This window comes from Nelusetta ayraudi, unplaced genomic scaffold, assembly GCF_046127955.1.
Source record: "Nelusetta ayraudi isolate G7.1 ecotype Tasmania unplaced genomic scaffold, CSIRO-AGI_Nayr_v1 ptg000017l, whole genome shotgun sequence".
Taxonomy (NCBI): domain Eukaryota; kingdom Metazoa; phylum Chordata; class Actinopteri; order Tetraodontiformes; family Monacanthidae; genus Nelusetta; species Nelusetta ayraudi.
This window is the reverse complement of record NW_027466067.1, coordinates 4,761,421-4,783,607: the sequence shown is the minus strand read 5'-3', so window position 1 is coordinate 4,783,607 and position 22,187 is coordinate 4,761,421. Positions and strand designations below refer to the sequence as shown.

At 44.5% G+C, this 22,187-nt stretch overlaps 1 protein-coding gene across 1 annotated transcript; it reads left to right on the top strand.

Annotated features, from left to right (window-relative positions):
• Positions 1 to 189: 189 nt before the first annotated feature.
• Positions 190 to 17,940, top strand: slc2a1b (solute carrier family 2 member 1b). The gene is made up of 10 exons (XM_076024926.1): positions 190 to 646; positions 7,703 to 7,798; positions 11,973 to 12,133; positions 12,662 to 12,902; positions 13,020 to 13,182; positions 13,779 to 13,966; positions 14,140 to 14,244; positions 14,895 to 14,996; positions 15,090 to 15,293; positions 15,967 to 17,940. Exons 1-10 carry the CDS (start codon positions 632 to 634, stop codon positions 16,165 to 16,167), a joined length of 1,476 nt encoding a protein of 491 aa, XP_075881041.1. The 5' UTR covers positions 190 to 631; the 3' UTR covers positions 16,168 to 17,940.
• The last annotated feature ends 4,247 nt before the right edge of the window (positions 17,941 to 22,187 follow it).

The window sequence follows — 22,187 nt, the reverse complement described above, 5'->3', positions numbered from 1 at the left end:
TGACAACTTGTGACCTAAATTTACTCGTCTGTCCGTCCGTCCGTCCGTCTAGGGTTACTCGTGGGCCCGAATCTTGTGTTCATCGTTCAACTCCGCCCCCTTTGGTGCGTGGCCCACTGGTGACTTGTCATTGGTTCTCGAGGAGTACAAGCCTTCGCGTTGTGTTACGCTCCGAGTTTGCGTCAGCGCTCGACGTCCCCCACGGTCATCGCACCTCCCAAAAGTCCCATAAAGCTGGACAGCGATACAACTTCTGCAGAGCCACATCTTCATTCCGGGAAGACTTGACACATCCGTGCAGTTACTTAAATAAAAGCCAACAGCCAAATGTGACGCCGAACCGTTCATGGTAAACTCCTCGGAAGAAAGAGCGCGACGTGCCAACAGCAGAGACAGTTGAGATCTTGTAGCGTTTACTCCTTTTTTCTTTTTTCCCTTTCAAGATAATTCTATCGAAGTTCGAAGTTTTTGCTAGAGGACGCTCCAAAAGATGACTCAATTCTGAGAGAGACAACCAGGAGACTGAAGAGCAGACCCTTACATCGCCACCAAATCATCCTTTTTTTTCAACAACTAAGGGACGCCAACCAAAGACAACGAAGAAGAGCGAGCAGTACATCACGGCGCAGCCATGGATTCGGGAAAGGTATTTATTTTTAGTATCTCGTCTCACTACTACGAGCCTGAAATTCTGCTAAACCTGTTCGGTGTCTCCCATAGCTTCGCGCTGTCAGTTGCCCAGGCAGCAAACGAGTTCAGCGAGTTCACTTCATTTCTCTCTCTCTCTCTCTCTCTCTCTCTCTCTCTCTCTCTCTCTCTCTCTCTCTCTCTCTCTCTCTCTCCCCCCGGCTCTCCTCTCAAACCATGAGGCTTTGTAGGCAGCACATGGCAGCAGAGCCGCTAGCATCCTCCTTCTTGCCGGCGTTTGGCACAAGTTGTAAATTAAAGTTCAACCGGCCTCTTGTTTCGCTCCCCTCCCTGTCAGCACATAGACAAACGGTGTTGTTGAGGTTCTGTAGTCAAATATACACCTCCACACCCCCCAATAACAATAGAATTCACAATACAACGCCGGTTTGCCTTTAGCGTGCTTGCATCAGTCGTGTTTTCTTTTATGTTTTTTGTCACGTCATGGTGAGTCATTCTACGTCTACGCCTTGTTTACACGCTTCCCCGCATTTTTTAGTAAGATAAACTACGCAGGAGCTCGTCTTCATTCGAATAGAGTATTACTTTATTTACACGAGAATTTCCTCCTCTTCCAAAAAACGACAACAACAAAAAACCCATTGGCATACGACTCCGGGACACTTTTGCAATCCACTGGAATAATTACACTCGGGTGGAATTATACTTTGCAGTAGTTATACTGCAACTATCCTGTCACTGCAAAGTGTAATAAATGTCTTAATTAATAACGGATTCTACAACACTTGAAAATGTCTATATTCAAGGAGTATTATAGTGTAATATATGTTAATAATAGTTTATAGTAATAGTATATTAACGAAAAGTAAATAACAAAACAGGAAGGTAATAAAATGTCGGTACTAATTCATAAACCATACAACAAATTAAATGAAGTTAAATAAACTATCTGACGTACTGTTTGCACAGTAATTGTTGCAGCATATGATGATATGATTTATTTACCATGTATTAAACATGCAAAGCAATATGTCTACGCTTCAAAATAGGACAAAAGGAACAAACTCTTGGTTCGGAGAGACACAGAAACAGAAAAAGGAAACTGTGTCAGTCATAATTATAACTCAGTTGCTTCTTCAGCTCACCACTGGCAAGTAATTCATGTAAACAGTCACAATAACAGTCGTTAGTTTTAGCCTTAAAGTCCATGCCAAGTACAAGGGAAACACCAGGAAAGCTGTGAAGAACCTTCTAAACGACCAAAATATCAATTTACATGGCGATGACCTCCTGGTAAATGTCAGGCACAATCTTCTCAGAGTGAATGTGACTTATCTGGTGATGATAGTGTAGTCCCCTTGTGTGGCATGCCTTGTATTCACAGTTACAGACACCAGCCTGCTGTGAAATACCTGCCCCTTTGTGGCACCCATCGATAAGTGTATTGTAACCTTTTGGGGTGACAGACTTGTGGTGTCTCACTACAGCTTTATGATCAGCAGGTTCCGCTGAGAGCCTTCAGCTGGGACGCGTTTGTTGTGAACAAGATACAGATGGGGTTTTTCAGTTCTCACTGTCCTTTGTGACACAAGACGAAGCAGATTTCTATAAAAAAAAAAAGTCCAAGTCCACTGATGGAACATATCGTCCCCTGTAGGGTTTAGAGCCTCGACTTCTTTTGACCTTCTCTGGAAATCTTCAACTTTTTTGTTTTGTTGCTTTTAGCAGTGTTTTTTTTTTTTTTTAAATAAACAAATGCATAAAATAATAACAATCTATTTTTTTGATTAGTCCTCTGCAGACTTGTGGAGATGCATTAAGTAACTTAAGTTCTCAGCCATAGACGGTAGGAAGTGGTTAAACCACACAGTAGATGCATTTCCAATGACGCTTGTCAAGGAAGAATGAACCATTACGCCGCATTGTTGAAATACAAGATGCTGTTTCAACTTTTTTATTATTATTATTATTTAATGTAAATGACCAATTTTACTATTTTAATAAGTTGTTCCACTGTACTCACGCATTGAGAGGTTCTTTCAAAAAATGCTTATTCATGATGACTTCCTCAGTATTGTCCACCTCTCTGAGAGCTTCACCCGACAATAGGGAGCTTTGTTTGGTTCTGAAGGACAAGCCTCAGTTCTTTTATTTTTGTCTGTGAGTTAAATGTTAATTGGAGTCGAGCATACAGCTGAGCGGCACTGTTTATAACAAAACACCTCAGAAATGTTTTAGCCCTGACAGACTTGACAGCGCAGGTCTGTTTGAGAGCCAAAAACCCCGGACTCACGTTGCACCGGCTTAATTGCTCAGGCTTTAAACCCCCTCCATCCACTGCCTTTCAGTCAACTGCCAACCCGTGCCTTCTTCAAGACAGTCCAGTAGAGTTGCTTTCATGTGCATGAATAGCTCCCTTCAGCGTGTCTTACACTGTGATTGTCAGCCATGTTCTAATGAGGCTTAATGAGGCTTTTGCAGCAAAAATTGGGATTAAGAGATCTGGAGGGATTTTAATTGAGATGAATCAGCAAGCTCCACTGTGTTTTTTAATTCACTTTTCCAGGAAGAAAAAAAAAATGCCTGCCATTATGTCCTGATCGTGCCCGTCTGACCATTCTACACACGCACGAGGAAGCAGTTGGCTGAAACGCTGATGGAGATCAGAAATGAAGGATGGAAGTTCAAATGAGCTTGGTTTAATTATGCATTTCTCCACCTAGTGTTTGTTCCGTCATATTTGATTAATTTCTATTAATGTTACAGGAATTGTATTCTTATTTTAAAAAGATGCTGAAAATTCCAGACAGTAACCTCCACACCCTCATTTAATACTGCTATTGGCCTTATCATTTCACCTTCATGGACATAAATTAGTGCTTTATTCTTGTCACTTAAGGCAAGCTTACTGTAAAATCCATCATTTTATCCATCTTAAAATAAAGCCATTGTATAATAGCCACTTTGTTTTTAAGAGCAACGCTGACGTTTCCAAATTCCTCTGATCTCAAGGCTAGAATTTCTACGGCCCTGACAGATAATGTTAATAAGGACTCCAAGTTGGTATTCTAACAATATTTGCAACAGATAAGAGATAAATACGATCCTTCCTATAATCCAATGACCTTCGTTAGGCCACTCTTGGCAAAAATCAGGTATGAAAACAGATGAATCAGTTTTGGTTTTCAATCTGAATCATTCAATTTATAAAAATACAAAAATGAAATACAATAATCCAAGATTTTGGTGATCACATACTGATAGCATTTTTATCCTTTTTGGATAAGTATAGAAAACTGCATGCACAGACATTTGCCAGTTAAAAGGAGGAAAAGTAAACATTGCCTGAAAGAGGTCAGTAGAAATGGTCCCTGCTGCTCAGATGAAGTAAATTGAAGTTGAAAGGATGAGAAGAGTTTAGGTGAGGACACAGGTGTGAAATCTGAGACTGTCGCGGTGACATGTAAACAGACCTGGTGATTGTAGTGGTGACCATAGCTCTGAATCTGGCACACACACTTCTTTTTTCCTGTTCCTTCCCTTTTCTGGTTCTTGTTCTCAAAGAGGGTTTAGTGCAATGATTTTATAGAGATTAAGAAATAAAGTAACAATGACAATAGACAGTAGATAATGGACTAAATAAATAGACTAAAACTAAAGGACAATGGTCCAAATTTCCTCATTGGAGTAAGACACAACTCTGTCTTTTCTGCCCAAGTCTGCTGACCCACTTCTTGAAAATTACTACAACAACCTGTGTTTAGGCTAACTTTGGGTCTTCTCGGCCACTGCTGCTACTTCCTTGTTTGGCCGTCTGTGTGATTCAGCCTAAGAGGATTTAGTTTATGACCAAGAGCCTCATGTGTAATAGGTTAATGTTTACCTGTCTTTCATGTGATCAGCAAAACATTTATTGATGTGTTCTGCTGTATTGATTATATTAGGTACAATATTGTGACAAAGGTGAACAGGTATTCTTACCTCAGCCCATCTGTTTGTATGACGGGGGGGAACATGGACAATCAAAAATAACTTGTGTAAACACTCATTGTATGGATTTACAATTCCCACCCTGTTTACACATCTGTATCTTGCATTCAGTAATCGCTGTCAGCCCTGCTGGCTGCATGTAGCCTGTCAACAGTGGCCTCTGTCAGAAGTGTTGGCCGTAAACACCAGTGCGTGCGGGGCGTCATGTTTCACATGCAAAGATGGTGCATTTGCGTGCCTGCATTTTGCTTATCATGCAAATAAAACAGCTTCCACGTTCCTATAAACGAAAAAATAGATGACAGAGTTGAACCCCCCCCCCCCAGTGCACCCGAACCCGAGCCTGCTCCGCCGATACAACAAAACCCTGCAAAGTTTTACAGATTTTAATCGGCTGGGGAAAATGCACAAGAAACAGCAGTGTGCATTGACGTGAGTCTTGGGAGGGGGTAAGTTTGTTTTCAGAAGCAGGGTGGGGAGGGGGAGCACCAAAGCACCAACCACTGACCGGCAGAGGCGGAGCTTGGCTGCTGGGTCTGTGTGTTATGAAACAGCCTTTTGTCCGTTCCCGTCAGCGGTGTTTCTTTCTACATCACCAGTTTGGATGTACAAGTCGTCAGACATGGTCACAAAACAGTTTTTCTTTTCATTGTTCTCAAGAAAGAAGAGAACTGCCATCAACTTTCATTCAGGAAAGGCCAAAATAGGCCCAGAAATGTTCCAAAGGTCTTCTATGTCATGCCAGGAATAGCCCATTTGGAAGTTTTGCTAAAGCCGTTCAGCTTTTGGAATACGATCTTTCCAACAAAACTAAATTCCCTTTTCTCTTATCAGTTTAAAGTCTACTCATGAACTAGCGTCCGGACTCTCGGGAGGCAATTTTTATCCTTGAGCTACTCCTGTCCCAAGACATAAACTCAATTTAGAAATGTAAACAGAGCTGCAGGCCGAGGCTGAAGGAAGCATGCCTAGAAGATAAAAAAAAAAGAGAAAGAGAGAGAGAGTGAGAGAGAGAGATAGAGAGAGGGAGAAGAACCCACAAGAGGGATGGTCACTCGCTCTACAAGGCTGCGATAATAAAATATTTGTTGAGGGTGTGTTGGGTGCTTCATTGTTTCACAGACGAGGAAGTTGTGTGTTATGATTGCACCTCTGTTCTCGCGTAGGACTCCGACATCAAACTCACCTTCTCTCCTGCTATGACGGGGGTGTAAGAGGAAACAGAGGAAATATGTCTGATTTCTGCGTGTGGCCAGCACCCTTTTCAAAAGGCAGCCAGTTGTGAAAATATTGTGTTGACAAAACACAATATTTAGTCTTGTTTTAGCTGCACGTGGTAATATGGACTAAAAGATTTGTTATCCAAAAAGTCTCAATAGTCCTGCTTGCTGTGTGAATTCTTTCATAACCAACCCGTGCAAATAGGAGTGGGAGTTCTCTTCTAATGTGGGCGAAAGGTAGTTTGTCACAGAGGGGTGTTTGACTTCACCTGAAACACACCCTGCTGTCACCACCTCAGACAGCTGCTTGCAGAGGAATTCAAACATCCACGTGTAAAAAGAGCCAATAATCCCAGCCATTCGCCCCGAAGTGAAGCAGAGTTACACAGCTCTCAGTGAAAACGCTGCCCAGGCCGCGCAGCAGAAACTTAGCTTTGACAACCAGCCACGGGTTGATCGAAACCTCCTGGAGTCGTGGCCTCAGGGGGGCGCCGACGTGCACAAAGTCCTGGAACGTTTTAGCCGCTGACAAGCGTCCGCGACTGTCGTCTCAGCCGGAGCAGCGTCGACGCAGAGTCGACGGCGCTCGCAGCCTCCTCTCAGCCACGACCACGAATCCTCCAGAGGCCTTTGCGGTTCTGTACGTGTAGTTTGTCATTCCGTCGGTCCCCAACTGCTCCTACGTCGCACAGTGCAGCGATTTTGCCTTTCACGAACACATAAAAAAAACGTACTGTTTCACTCGGGACACCGTTAAAATTGGGGAAAAATTGCAATTTGAAAATGGCCTGCAGCTCTTTGAGATATTACACAATAGTCTGCAATGTTTGAATATTTCAAAGTGGTTTTAATGAAACCTGGTGTGGTGGATCGACTTCATCCCCCGCACATTTAAATGAAAAATTCCTGAGATTCAGCCACAGGGCTGAAATCACAGTTGCGCTCTCCAGTATTTTGTCGAGACTTGAGGGATGGATCACGATGCCCAGGATTCCCACGGGGCCACTCGTGTTCTGTCCAGTCCAACTCTTGTCTGCGGATCACATTAAGGCACATCCTCAATATGTGCTTTAGTCCTTCCCTGAAGTTGTTTTATTTCTGATACCTCCAACGAAGGTCAGGTCTCTGTTGCCACAATATAAGGAACCTATCTGGTGTGAATCAGCGTGGCCAAGGATCGTGTGACTCAAAGCACTTGAGTCAAAACATTAATAATCCCGACACAATGACTAGCAATGACAGAAAATACGGGTATAGCAGGAAACCGTCTGTTTAAACTCAATGTGACGCGGCATCATTTTCAAGATTCTGCAAGTTGATTCTGATGCCGTGGCCGGCGGTTGTTTTTCTGTCCGACCGAGAGGAGGAATTAGACAGCGACATATTCCCCCTCTGCTTTATTAACTTTTCTGTACGAGCAAAATCCCGTCTAATCTGGCGGGCTCGGCGGAGATCAGGCCGCAATCTTGCGTCTTATAATAACAGGAGCGCAGACAATAACAGGTAGACTCAGGTCAGACCTGCACCTCTTCCAGGAAACTGGGTTATCTAGTCATCCGGAGAGCACCCCCCCGACCCCCGACCCCGCCAAGGATTCAGATTTATTACATTTTGACTTTATTTTTAATTTTCCGCGGATATGCAGGTACAGAAGGATCAGTCCCCAAAAAAAGTTTCTCTTCTGGAAACGGATACATGTGTCTGGGCTGGGGGGGGATTCCCATGAAGGATCGTCTTCCCGGATTGATGGCCAAACTGTCGCCGTATCCTTTACACTCATCATGACGGACGGTGGAACCGGTGTCTCCGCTCACGGCGCTTCCTGTTTCCCTGTTGTCTTGCAGCAAATAACGTTCCCGCTGATGATGTGCGTCGGCTCGGCTGTGATTGGCTCCCTGCAGTTCGGCTACAACACCGGAGTCATCAATGCCCCGCAGAAGGTAGGACGAGACACACACACACATGTCACGTCACTTGGTTTCATTTCTTTCTGCTTTCTAAAGAAAAGGAAAGAAAAAATCCCTCCTATTATTAAACCATATTGGATCATCAGTCTGTCTCAGTGCTGTCTGGTCTCTCTTGTTGAAGAGTGAGTGAGCGAGCGAGCCGGGGGGTTAGGTTAGGGGAGGAGATAATAATAGCTGCATTCAGGACTTCCAGCCCCAAGGACATCATGTATTAGGAGAGTCTGAGTGATTCCTCTTGGGGAAAAAAAAGAAAAGAAAAATGTGTCCATGACCAAACATGGGCTGCTGCTCTTTGGCGGCAGCAGCAGTCTAGGAAACACAGAAGCTAGACAAGGAAATTAAGTTGAAATAGGCAGACGAGTCCAAGCTCCCGACCTCCCCCGCTACACACACGCACACACACACACACACACACACACACACCCCCAACATCACGGAGTAATAAAAGAAGTCCACATGTCCCCTACCCCCTACCTGGACTAATCCACTGAGGTTTAATCATCAGTCAGGTTCGACAAAGTAGCTCATTTCCTGAAGAATGCTTGCGTTCCTGTTCCAGTGATTAGCCTCCACCTGTCCGATCTGCGTTGGCCCTGTCAATGCATCACGGGGACACAGCTGTCGGTCGGCAGTACACAGCTGTGTTGCTGTACAGGTCAGAGGTCAACCGGCCCCTCTTATTTGGAGACCACTGTGTGCTCGTTACTCAAAGGCAGATGTTTGTCATGTCCTCCTCCCCCCCCGTCCCCCATGGTGTTTATGAGATGAGTTAAAGGTTAGTCAGTTAGAAGCTGAAGATGAACATCAAGAGGGGATTTTCAAAGGGATTTTTTTGCAAGTCCTTGCAGTCACTATATAGTAGAATTATTAAACGTATAATAACGCTACAGTATATAATATAATGATCAGACATGTTGGGGCTAATAAACAATACAAACTGACTGTGTTCTGCCAACATTTTCAAAACTTGGTAAATTTATTACATTTTTATTACAATAAACAGATAATTTGCCCACCAGGCAGTTAAACAACACATACAGTATGTATCACAGAAGAGAGACCAGCTGAACAGAGCGGAGAGTCACTTCCTCTGACGTCTTGCTTGCTCTGGTGAAGACGGTTTTAAACTCTGAGCTCTTGATTTGCAACAGCAGTACAAAAAACAAATACCAATTTCCGTTTTCATAGATAAAACTACCACTAACTGATTCTGCAATTGCACCATTCTACCTTCGGCAGTGTTGTGGCAGCACAGTTTTGGAAGCCACGTGACATCCAGTGTTAAAGGGGCTGCAGATGGAGGGTGAGGAGATAAACATGTGGCCCGTTCCACACCAGGCTTGTGTGAACCTGCCCTCCTGGGTCTTTATCCCCCGACCCAGCACCCCTCTCTCCCACCTCTCTGCAGGTCTTAACACACACACACCCACACACACACACACACGCACATACACAAACTCGTGCAAAAGTTCACAACCCACCTCCAGCGTGCAGAAAACCACTTACCCAACACCTAATCCGTCATTAGTTAATGGCCACTTAAGGGGAGAATTTGCAAATACGACCTGCTCACAATGACTGCAGCCCGTTATGTAATCATGCCGCATGCTCCGATGTGGCGACGGGGATGCAGCGACGAAGCCTTCACACTTTTGTCGGGACACCTCTGATTAGATATGGTGCTTTAATAGTCCCCCTGTTGCTCTGTCCCCCTCCTGCTGCTGCAGCGTGACTGCCTGAGTCAAAGCAAACAGCTTCCTGAGATCTAATCATTCGTTTATTTTGGTTTATGTGTATTATTTTAAACTTAAATGTGAAGAATGTTAACAGTCCATTGATTCACAGATGTTCATTCCATTTTGCATACACGCAATTTAGGGCTTGTCCTTCAATCAGTGGTTCTCAAATTTTCTCTGTCACGCCCCACCTTGGAGGAAGAAAACTTTTCATGCTCCGAATTTGACGTGGCTGTGTCTTGAGGGATCCCGATGAACCTGCAAGTGGTCCCATGTCTCTAGGACAAAGTTGACTTTTGACCCCATAGACTTGCATGGCATTAGGGTTAGCGATAAGGCTGGAATTAGGGTTAGGGTTAGGGTTAGGGTTACTGCTGGAATTAGGGTTAGGCTTTCGGGGTTCCTCATGGGCTTAGAAGCCCCAAATTTGACGTGGCTGTGTCTTGAGGGATCCAGATGAACCTGCAAGTGGCCCCATGTCTCTAGGACAAAGTTGACTTTTGACCCCATAGATTTGCATGGCATTAGGGCAGTGGTTCTCAAACTTTCTCTGTCACGCCCCACCTTGGAGGAAGAACGTTTTTCATTTGAATACTCCTTTCACTTTCCTGCTGTGCAAATAACTTTTTTGGCAAACCACTTTTGTAACATCCACCATCCTGGCTTCCCTGTGAAACAACACAGCTTTATGTTGTGCTCCCATCTCCTCACAAAGTGCAGAGAATAGCCTCCTTCCCGGTGTTTCGCGCCCCCCCCAGACGTGACTCTGCAATCCCCCCCCCCCCCCCCCCCCCACTTTGAGAAACACTGCCTTAAATGCTGAGCGACCTTTTCAAGGACTCGTCTTTAATTTCAACTTTTTCCGTTACTGAACATAAATATGGTTCAGAAAAAGGATTATTTACACCTCATTCTGTTCCCTAAATACAGTGTTCACTTTATTGGACGGTCTGTATGGCAATATGGCAACATGAATAAACAGACACTCTCTAGAAACTGCAGAAGAATCGCATGATTGCATGAGCAGATTTGGGTGAGCAACCTTAGGACACGAGAGTCGTGGGCAGGAAAACACCTACAATAGCATTTTGTTTCACGTCATCTATATTTAAACTGATATGAAATAGAGGATCACATTCCGTGGTGAAGGTAACTTGAAGGTACCGTGGCTAGTTTCCCAATAACCAATCTATTCATTTTATGGATGGTGTAAAACAAGTGAATGAAATTATGACAGCGTTCAAGTGTTCATTTTCAATAATACGACTAACAATTATTATATATAATCATTATAATTAATAATGCATCCCAATACATTATAATATATAATTATATAATAAAATATTATTTACAATACACTATTATAATATTATATAATATTATTTGGATAGTTTTGGTCATACTGCTGGTCCAGAGGGCTGAAAGTAGTCTTTGCAGGGCCAAAAGTGCTTTAAAAGAAAAAAAGAAAAACTCTCTTTACCAGTAAATATTGACCTTCAAGTGCAAATAATTTCCTCCTCCAGTGTCGCTGCTTAGTCGCTGCCCCAAAGGCAAAGACGAGTTCCTGTCTATGAAGCATTTTTAAAGGTTAGCCGTGATGCAGTGGAGGTTTATGATGACACGCTTGTGCTGTCCTCTGGCCAGGTCTTGTGAGTGAAAGATGATCGCGGGTAAAAAAACTCTGGCCTTGTGCGAACCGTGTCTGCGCGTCATCGCAACACAACGGAGGCCTTGAAAGGCTCGCCTTGCCCCGATTGAATGAGCACTTTATTTAGTTGTGTAACATGCGCAAAGGACTTTTTCCGTGGAGCGCCTTTAAAGACCAACTGGGTCAAGTGTCCCATGTTTCAAAACAAACCTCTCACGCCTCTCCTAGTGATGTATGGCAGAGCTGGTAGGGTTACACAGTTGTGACTCTCTAGTGGCACCTTCTACTGGTCATGTGAGGGGTGTGGGCGTGACGCACACAAAGCAGACACCGGCTCGGCCCCTGTCACCACGACAGCTGGGTGTGTTTGCCAACACAGTGTCACTTGTGACGACGACCAACCGTCCAGTGTCACACAACTTCCTGCTTGGCAGGAAGCGACGCCGCTGACGCAGTCGATGACACCTACTGGCCACAGCGGGAACAGCCAAGAAAACATTGTTGGCCTCCGTAAGAGGAAAGATTGTGTTTTATGGCAGCGCTCAGCGGGCGCTGCAACCAACTATAAAAAGTTAAAAATAGAAAATCAAATCTCTTCGATGTGTTTTTGGCAGTGAGGAAAAGCTGCTGACACTAGCAGTTTGTTTTTGTTTACTGGTTAAAAAAAAATAGTCACGTTTTCCCTCCACTCTGTGTGTGTATGTGTGTGTGTGTGTGTGTGTGTGTGTGTGTGTGTGTGTGTGTGTGTGTGTGTGTGTGTCAGGTGATCGAGAATTTTATCAACGAGACGTGGTTTGAGCGCTACCAGGAGCAAATCACCAAGTCCTCCCTCACGGCCATCTGGTCCATCTCTGTGGCCATCTTCTCGGTCGGAGGCATCTTCGGCTCCTTCTCTGTCGGCCTCTTTGTCAACAGGTTTGGCAGGTGAGCAGGTCGCTGGTATCAAACCTTTGGCTTGATGGATTTCCCTTTGTTGAAAGGAGGTTAAAAAAAAAAAAAAAAAAAAAAAAAGATAATTTTTTTTTCTAGATGTTTTGAAAACAGTCCTTGTTGTTTGTTCAGTTTTGAAATATTAACTTATTTCAACGGCCAGAAGGTACACTAATAAAGTCATTTGCACGAATACTGAATTCCACCCAAATTATTTCATTGAAGGTCGAGTGTGTGAATTTTTTTAAGGAACTCTATTATTTAAAGCAGCCTGTCTGATGTGTTTCCTTAAAAAAAATGGCGGCGCTGTTGTTGAGCTTTTACCAGTATAAAAAAATCACAAATAACGCCAAATCTTTCACACTGCACCTTTATAAATGGATACAGTAACATTATTGTTTTATGAATAGATACACAGACTATCATGTCCAGCTGTTGTTTACCTCCAGGGTCAATCTCTCCATTTTCACAGATGGGGTGTGAAATGCATCCTTTTGATATTTTTATCTCCGGCTCGCGCAGGAGGAACTCCATGCTCATGGTCAACGTCCTGGCCTTCATCGCTGCCGCTCTGATGGGCTTCTCCAAGATGACGAGTTCGTGGGAGATGCTGATCATCGGCCGCTTTGTGGTGGGTCTCTACTCCGGCCTCTCCACGGGATTCGTGCCCATGTACGTGGGTGAAGTTTCCCCCACGTCCATGAGAGGGGCGCTGGGCACCCTCCACCAGCTGGGCATCGTCATCGGCATCCTCATGGCTCAGGTTAGCGCTACCCCGGCTTCAAAAGAGTCATTTTCTACGCTCCACCTTTGATAATGTTGATTCTGAGCGAGCATCTTGTTGGGGACTAAAATCTGTCCATGTTTTTTTTTTTTTTAGGTGTTTGGAATGGAGTCGGTCATGGGCAACAGTGAATTGTGGCCCCTGCTGCTGGGCTTCACCTTCATCCCCGCCGTCATCCAGTGCATCCTCCTGCCTCTGTGTCCCAAGAGCCCCCGGTTCCTCCTCATCAACAAGAACGAGGAGAACAAGGCCAAGGCCGGTCAGTTTACGCAGGCGTCTCTGACCTAGTCGGCAGCAGCTGCCGCTAGCGTGCAAGGTTTTTAAGGAAGCTCAGTATCTAAGGAAGCTCGTCTGACGGCGTGTTTCGTATTTAGGGAACTGTCAGGCAAAGCCAAAAGTCGTTGGGCTTTAAAAGCTTTCAAAGTGTAGGCAAGTAAAAGAAAGTAAAAGAAATCAGTTAAAGACCAAACTAAAAAGGTGAGTCTTGAGCCTCCTTTTAAAAACAGTCTCTGCAGTCCTGGTGCCCTCTGGTAGGCTGGTCCAAAGCCTCGGACTGTAGTGGCTGAACACCTGGGACAATGACAAGGCCGGTGCCAGAGGACCTCGGGGTTCACAAGGGCTGACATGACAAAAGTATTTCAGATACATAAGGTGGCCCAAGACTGTTAAGGCAAACCAACGAAAACCAAATGTACTGTTATTGTACTGCCAGTAAACACTTTTATCATTGAATTTATGGGGAATATGTGAAGCTATTTCCCAGTATAAAAATCATTTACACACAGGACCTTTAACATCGTCTCCTCGTCCTTGACGTTTCCCAGCGTCTTGACCTCCTTTCTCGGCTCATTCCAGTGCTGAAGAAGCTGAGGGGCACCTCGGACGTGAGCGCCGACATGCAGGAGATGAAGGAGGAGAGCCGGCAGATGATGAGGGAGAAGAAGGTGACCATCCTGGAGCTGCTGCGCTCGCCGCTGTACCGCCAGCCGCTGGCCATCGCCGTGGTCCTGCAGCTCTCCCAGCAGCTGTCTGGCATCAACGCAGTGAGTGGCGGCTCACCCTCTCTCACTCCTTGATCGTCTTCATCTTCCATTTCACGCCCGAGGAGAGACAAAACTACTTTTGAAACCTTGTCAAAGGAAAGAAAAGACAAGAGGAAGTCCTGGGGAGATCAAGATAAAGAAATAAATCCTTTGTGGTTTTTGTGCATCTGCAGATCTTCTACTACTCGACTCGGATTTTTGAGAAGGCTGGAGTGGAGCAGCCCGTCTATGCCACCATCGGAGCAGGCGTCGTCAACACGGCCTTCACCGTGGTGTCGGTGAGTTCAACGCGACCGCCAGAGCCGCCAATATCTCTTTTAGTTTGTTAGTTTGTTCTATAAATGCATTTCTCACCATTTCTCAACATAACATTCGGCCTCAAATCTCTGGACAAATTCTCAAATGTCAAAACACAAAGAGTTGTGTTTGTGTTTTTCAGTCTAATTCACACTGTGAGTGCTGTTGCACAAGGTGGGAGAAGTTGGGACTTCTTATGGTGGCTTCTTATGAACTAAGACATTAAAGACAGGAAGTGGGCGTGTATTCCGGGACCACCAACAACCGAACGTCCCTGTTGGAGTGCCCTCTAGTGGACCTTAGTCTAATTACATGCTGAAAAGGCTGGACCGCAACCGTATTATTTAATTCATACTTTATCAATAGTATGGAAATATGCGTATAGACTCTATACACGACTTGAATGTTAATAATCAAATTTCAGAATGAAAAATTGACCAGTTCAGAATTTGCATTGGAAATGCAATTGAATGCCGATGTGACACCTTTTCAAATCAAGTCGGATTCAGTCTAATTCATTCCATTAAGAGCTGCTGTGATTCTGTGTTATAGTTGGAAAAATGAACCAAAATGAGCGCTCACTTTTCTTTGCTACGACAAACTTACTGAGCTTCCAACTCCTGCCTTGCAGCTGTTTGTGGTGGAGCGAGCCGGACGTCGCTCTCTGCACCTGACAGGGTTGCTGGGAATGGCCGGAGCAGCCGTCCTGATGACCATCGCCTCAGCCCTGCTGGTAGGTGACTCCCCACCGTATAGACCAGTCGTCAGCTTATCATAACTGCAGTGGTTCCTGCTTCTTAACGCCCGCCTCTCTCTGCTCTTCCAGGAAAAACTCCAGTGGATGTCGTACTTGAGCATCGTTGCCATTTTCGCCTTTGTTGCCTTCTTTGAGATCGGACCGGGTCCCATCCCCTGGTTCATCGTGGCAGAGCTGTTCTCGCAGGGACCCAGGCCGTCAGCCATCGCCGTGGCTGGTTTCACCAACTGGACGGCCAACTTTATCGTGGGAATGTGCTTCCAGTATGTCGAGGTAAGTCGGAGAATGATTCAACTCAAGCGAGAGTGCACATTCTATTGAAGAATAACAACTTTTACAAAAAGAAGTTGTCCTTCGAACCGAAAAAGTAGAGTGCCATCTAGTGGATCACAGTCCGATTACATGATGAAAAGACTGTATTGTAACTGTTTTATTTCATTCATTATGTATCCATAGTCTAACATGTGCTTTAATGTCAATTCAAAATGACAAAAACAAAATACAACAAAACGTGTGTCTTTGAAGCCCCGCTGTATTCAGCTCTTAATTGATAAAATCATTTCTTCAAGTTCAGCGGGCCAGATTTAAAATTTTAACGGGCCACATATGGCCCCCGGGCCGTAGTTGGCCCACGCCAGGGGTGGATTCTGTGCTCAACTTAAATCTTAGTAATAAAATTTCAATATGAAAATTTGACTGATTCGGAAATAGCAAGTAAATGGGGAATTAAATTGGAAATATGATTATAATATTGGAACATATTTCCAGTATGGCGAGGTGAGTTGGAATTCTAAACTTTATTAAAAGGCATGGCTAGTTAAAATGCATGTTATAGACATATTTGCATTTGAATCTCAATTTTCTTTGCTCAAATTCTATCCAACAGCAACGTCTCCCTGTATCACACCCTCACTAATTGCTCTTCCCTCTCATCTGATCCTCGCAGGACGTGTGCGGCCCCTACGTCTTCATCATCTTCACCGTGCTGCTGCTCCTCTTCTTCGTCTTCACCTACTTCAAAGTGCCGGAGACGAAGGGCCGGACATTTGACGAGATCGCCGCCGGATTCCGTCAGACGGCCGCCTCCGGACGGGAGAAGCACTCCCCGGACGAGCTCAACAGCCTGGGAGCCGACTCTCAGCTCTGAGCGGCCGCCCTGCTCACTCCCAAACAAGACTGTCTTAGGGCCGAGGAGGAACGAGCAAAGGTCTACTACTAACGACGAGTAGACGCATCCTTTTGTAGAATCGTTTTCACACTTGTCTCCACATTTCGGGCATTTTATAAGTTTATTTTTTAACCAAACAGAGAACAGAGCCCCGAGCCGTTCTCAGACACGGCATTCTCTTCTGCCCCATACTCTCCTCCCAACCCTCTCCACGCGCACACACACACACACACACACACACACACACACACACACACACACACACACACACACACACACACACACACACACATACACCCACAATCAGACAGAAACTAGATGGGCACTTGTGGTGTGAGGCGGATGAAGGGAGGGGCTGCTGAGGATGGATGAGAAGCTTCTTTTAAGCCTTAGGAAGATTTTAAAAGCAAGATTAACCAACATATATATATATATAAATATGTATTATTTTTTAATATATTATAAATGTGTGCCCATGCACTGTTATCTATTGGCTGTTACTGTCACTTTTGAAACAGACAAAACAATAATCAGGACTTTAGCTGTTGGGATCAGCTCACTGTGCAAGGAAGGCTCACAGTTGCCTTGTGTAGTCCTGGCTGCACGCTCGCTGTCCCACCTGATGAATTACCACCGTGAGAGCAAAATGTGAAAATATTTTTGGTCTGACGCGGTCAAATAACCTGCCAGTGAAATGACGGCCACGATGTTCCCCGCCTGTGGATGGACGCCGGATCAAATGCAGCTGCTCCGTTTATGAACTGGAACAGCTGGCCTGGCCCATCAGTGCCTTAGATGTCATCCAAAATGCTGCGGGACTACATTTGTTTCCATGTTTCAACAGCTCTGCAGGCCTGGCCATATAATTTGTGCTAATTTGCGCCTGATCCGATTCAAAGTTGTGTGAAAAACAGATTCCAAATCAAGAGGCACACATTTGGACGAAGCCGATGGATTAGGTGTTGGCTCGGGTTTAACATGTTCAAATGCTGTGTCTCATTATAAATGTACTCAAGTATGCATTTTCATGTATCAGTTCCCTTCAAACTTGCGCCTGCGGTGATGCCTCGCAACTGCTTCATTGTTTTAAGCTGCAGCCGTCGGCAGCGTCAATCCATAGCTGCTGTTGAATTCCTTCCCGAGTGCCGCTGAAAAGATAAAAAAACATGTTTTTCTTCTGCCAGTGCCTCAGCCTTGCACTACAGACACGTGCCTTGGGGAAACACTTGCTTGTCTGCTGTACTGTAGAGCCGTATCACTGTAATCTCTCCGCAGCCTGAGCGCCTATCTCGTCTTCCACCAGAGGGCGCCTCTTCCCCTGCAAAAGTTTCAAAATTGACCTCCTTCCATCTTTCCCAGTTACTGCCTGTTGCTGTACTGCTGTTAGGATTTTCCTGATAGAATATCTCGCCGATGCTGATTCACTTCTAAGGGCAAAACAGAATTAATTACATTTTTTTTGTTTAGATGTTTTAAAAGAACCCCAAAAAAGTCAACACTTACAAATTTTGTAGACACCATTCCGTTTTAGCTGTACGTCTGATGGAAGAATATACTGTGTCTGCAGGAGTGTTTGCAGAGCATGATGTCATAGCACTGGACCGGCAGCCGAGTCGGACGGACTTTAAATAATTGATCAACACGTAATTGCCACGACGATGAGACTAAACAAAGTCTACGATCTGAATTTGGCAAATCTGACACAACCAGAATATTTTTGAGTCTCGGTGCCACCCTCCCTCAAAAAAATAAAATTGAGACACATGTAATGAGCCTGTCTGCCTTCACACAGTCAGATCAGCCTGATCCCGTCTGACTGCCACAACAGTGACAAAGAATGAAAGAGAAAATCAGGGACCAAAAAGGAACGCCCGGAAAGGTTTCTTTCTTCTTCTTCTTCTTCTTCTTCTTCTTCTTCTTCTTCTTCTTCTTCGTGCTCATCATTATCCTGTAAGTGCTGAGTCCAAACTCCCAGTGCTTGGTGCACTCCAAGGTTGTCGACTGTATTTTTTTTGTGTGTGCCTTTTGTGCTTAATTGGCAGTATTGTTACCCCACCCCCCACCCCCAACACTACCCCCTCCTTCAGCTGTGTGTCATGCTGGAGCCATTTGCCGGTGAAAGAAAATGTCCGTCTACGACTGCTGTATTTCCTGTTGACCCTTTCCTTCTCATCTTTTTTAGCAGCACTTTAATACAATATATAGGGTTAGCGTTCATTGTTACTGAAACCAAAACAAAAAACAACAAAAAAAAACCTTCTACACTTCTTTTTTTTTTGATTCTATGTGGAATCTGTGTTACTGAAGAGAAACTGAAGTATTGTCTCTGGTGGATTACTTGATGTTTATGAAATGGAATTGTATTTTTATTTTTATTTTTATCTTTGAACACGTCACTGTCTCAGTGCACATGTAGTTCTGCTCACCCATCATACAATCCGGTAATATTCCCAGTCACGAGGAAACGGGGTTCAATTCCAATTTTCATTCATTCCGTGTAAGCAGGGGGTTTCACTGTTGTACATAGTTGCTTGTCGCTCCATTCGCCGGTAGTCGCCCATCACAGAAGCACTGTTTGACCACTCGTCACCTTTAAGTCGTGCCTGTCACTTAAACACACCAGCAAAAGAAAAAACACAACCGCACCCAAAGATTCACTCGCTCTCAAACACCCCGGGGTCTTCTCAACACACAACATCCAAACAACAACAACATCCGAACTTCACTATGACGGTCACAATTCTGCGTGGGCATTGATTTTTTTTTCATTTTTGTTTTACTTAATGTGGCCGTTCGCCTTTGAAATCTCCTTATGCTGCACAAGTCGCTGGTGTTAACTCACGACGCAATGATGTAAATACAAAAGTACACAGCCTCACCCAACTTTAATATTAATATTTAATATTAAACCTTTTTTGATAGGTAAAATAATAAGTAATACAGTTGTAGCTCACATCTCTATGTATTTAGCTTCCATGATTTAAAAAAAAAAGAAGAGTCTATCAAGAAATGTCGTTGGGCTGATAGTTAGGACACACCTTCAAGACGTTGAGGTTGGCGTTAATACTTTCAGTAGCGTTTTTATGCTAGTGCCTTGAGTGTATTGTAATGTTTGTATGAATAAATGTTCTGCGTGTACGGTGGTGACGTGTGCCATGAACTGTGATGAAGTGGTTGTATTGGCTAAATAAAAGAAACCGTACATGCAGACAAAATGGTCCAGATTGTCTCTTATTCAGTCAGTCCAGAAGATTGATGGACCAGAAGATTTCTGACCCAGAACTACAGACGGGGAGGAACCACTCGACTTGAGGAGATGATGAAATGATGTCTGTCAAGGACGGGGTGCCTCAGGTTTGTCTTTTCTCTCACGTTCTCTTCTCTGTGTACAGCAACATCTCCTGCAGCAGAGAAGGAATGACTCTCAAAATATGCAGATGACACGGCCTGTCTGTCCTTCGCACAACACACACACGCTGTCTACAAAGAGGCACAGCAGCGTCTCCACCTACTCAGAAAACTGAGAAAACTTTAACGTCAGCAAAGACACTAACTCTTGTTTACAGATCGCTCATTAAATCCACTCTCATCTATAATATTTCATCCTGGTTCAACTTCCTCACTACCTCTGCCAAAACAAAACAAACCACTGCCGGCTACCTCTGCCAGACCCTTAGAGGTGATGAGCCGCTGCATCACTCCTTCATGCTGCTGCCATCAGGCAAACAATACAGACAGAACCCCACTGGCCCCGAAAAACATCGACAAAAAAAATCATTCATCCCCTCTGCAATAGCTGTTCTGAACAGCAAGAAATAATCTGCACTCTTTTCTATCTATCAGCAGCTGAGAGGAACAACACAGGTGCTCCCAATAGCTCCTCATCAGCAGGTCCAACTGTGGCCTTATTTCAAACTGCAGTGATCTGACCATGACACCTCCCCACCGACTTAAGACTTAAAGGACCTGTCACGAAAATAAACTTTGTTCTTCTAAAACATTTGACCAAAAGTAAGTTTTTACAAGTGAAAGTGGACAGAGAGAGAGAGAGAGAGAAATAACATTGGTTTCTTTGTGATATTCACTAGTCAGAAAAGTATATATATAAAATATAAGGACATACAAGGCAGAGGAAAACATATGAAAACTGCTGATAGCTTCAAAATAACATACCAATCTGCTAATTGAGATTTAAATTTCTGGGTTTCTGCTTGACAAATGCTGCAGGCCATTTTCTTTTCTCTCTTTTTCCTTTTCATTTTTCTTTAAAAAAAAAAGGGATTTTCTTTTTCTCTCTGAGTGACAAGTGAGATGTTTCTCTGGCTTCAAAGGAGTCTTTGAAGTCAGCTTCAGCTAAAATATAATCTGATCCCAGTATGGTAGAGCGTACAATGTTTCCCCATCATTTATTTATTTATCTATTTTTACTAAAAATAAAAAGGGCTTCCACATTTACTGTCAAGTGATTACATGACAGATGTGCTCGTCCAAAACGAGTTTATTGTCTGACTTTTAAAGGTCTAAAACGTACCCATTTTCAGGTATTTATTTCTTTATTCAGTCGTGCACAGTTTAACATCCAAGACGTGATATCGTCGTCCAGAAAACTGATTGTTTAACCCTCTGTTTACGGCCTCCACCAAAAACATCTACTTGTGGCTTCACTCAAGAACTGATTGTCTGTCAGCGTTTCCGTGGTCGCCGAGGCGGGCAGGGCAAGTTGTCACTGACCTGGGAGAGGCATCAATAAGGTGATTGTGCCCTTTGTGACATCGCGGAGAGCGAGTTTGTAGAACCATGCATTTTTGCACACATTTTCATTTTCATTCACATTTTCATGTCATTGAAATAACTCAATGTCACATTTCTCGCATTTTTGGAGGGGTTCGCTTGAGAGGCTAAAGGCTGTTATTTTTAGAAAACATTCATAATGTGGATCTTTCACGATATGGGACCTCTTAAAAACAAATTTCACATTATATCCCCCGCGGCAAGTATGTGCTTGACTCTTCTCAGACTGTCCTCCGGCGACGAGGTTATTGAAAATCACTTTAAGTCCACCTCTGCGGACGACCAGGAGATTATCGCGATCGGGATTATCATTGCTGGGGGCGCGTCCTTCAGCGCGCCATCAAAGGGCGTCCCCACACAGATGGGAATCTCACACCGCTTTCCAGTGTGTTCAAACTAAAGAGGAAGAGGAAAAAAAAGGACAAGAGAGAGGGACAATTTAGGAGTTTAATCTGCTCACCAAAAGAGAAATAAAACCCCCGCGACGGGGCAAACAACTCAAATGCGCCCTGACGGCCTGGTCTGTTCCTGTGAATTTTAAACAATTCTCAAGGTCGCCAGGAGCAACCCCGCAGACTAATGAGATACAGGAGAGGCCCGGGCGAACGCAGCCATTTGAATATGTTTGATCGCGCCCCGGCATGAGTGTTTGTAGGGGGCGAGCGAGCTAGCGAGCTAGTGAGCCAAAACCTCCAGGGTGGAACAAAGCAGGGACGGTGGAACGGAGCACTCAGGTTTTTCCCTGTCTCCTCTGTGTGTAAATCTAATCACCGCCGCCCCCAACCAACCCGCCCCCAAACGCTTGATGGATGCAACGAACTCCTTCAAAGGCATGTTTGCTGCCGAGTAAAACCGTTGCAACCAATTATTGATTGGGCGGAGGAGGGCTGATGGATTCTCGGAGGGGAAGGGACGCGCTAGCGTACGTCACCACGTTAGCCGGCCCCTTATTAACGAGCACGTCTCCGCCCGCCCGGAGTGGGTGGAGATCCCTCAGATCTGCGCATGTGATCGGAATTTGTTGTCGGCCGTTGACTGTTCGATGGCCCACGTGCACCGAGACGTGTCCTCGTGCAACGTCGAAACGTAGGGTTCAACGCATTTGAAGTCGCTCCAGGTGAGAGGCTCAGAAGAACTAAACTCGAAAGTTTGGGGGTGAAAAAAAAAATAATAATCCTTTTTGGAAAAAGCTTTTCAAACAACCGTGG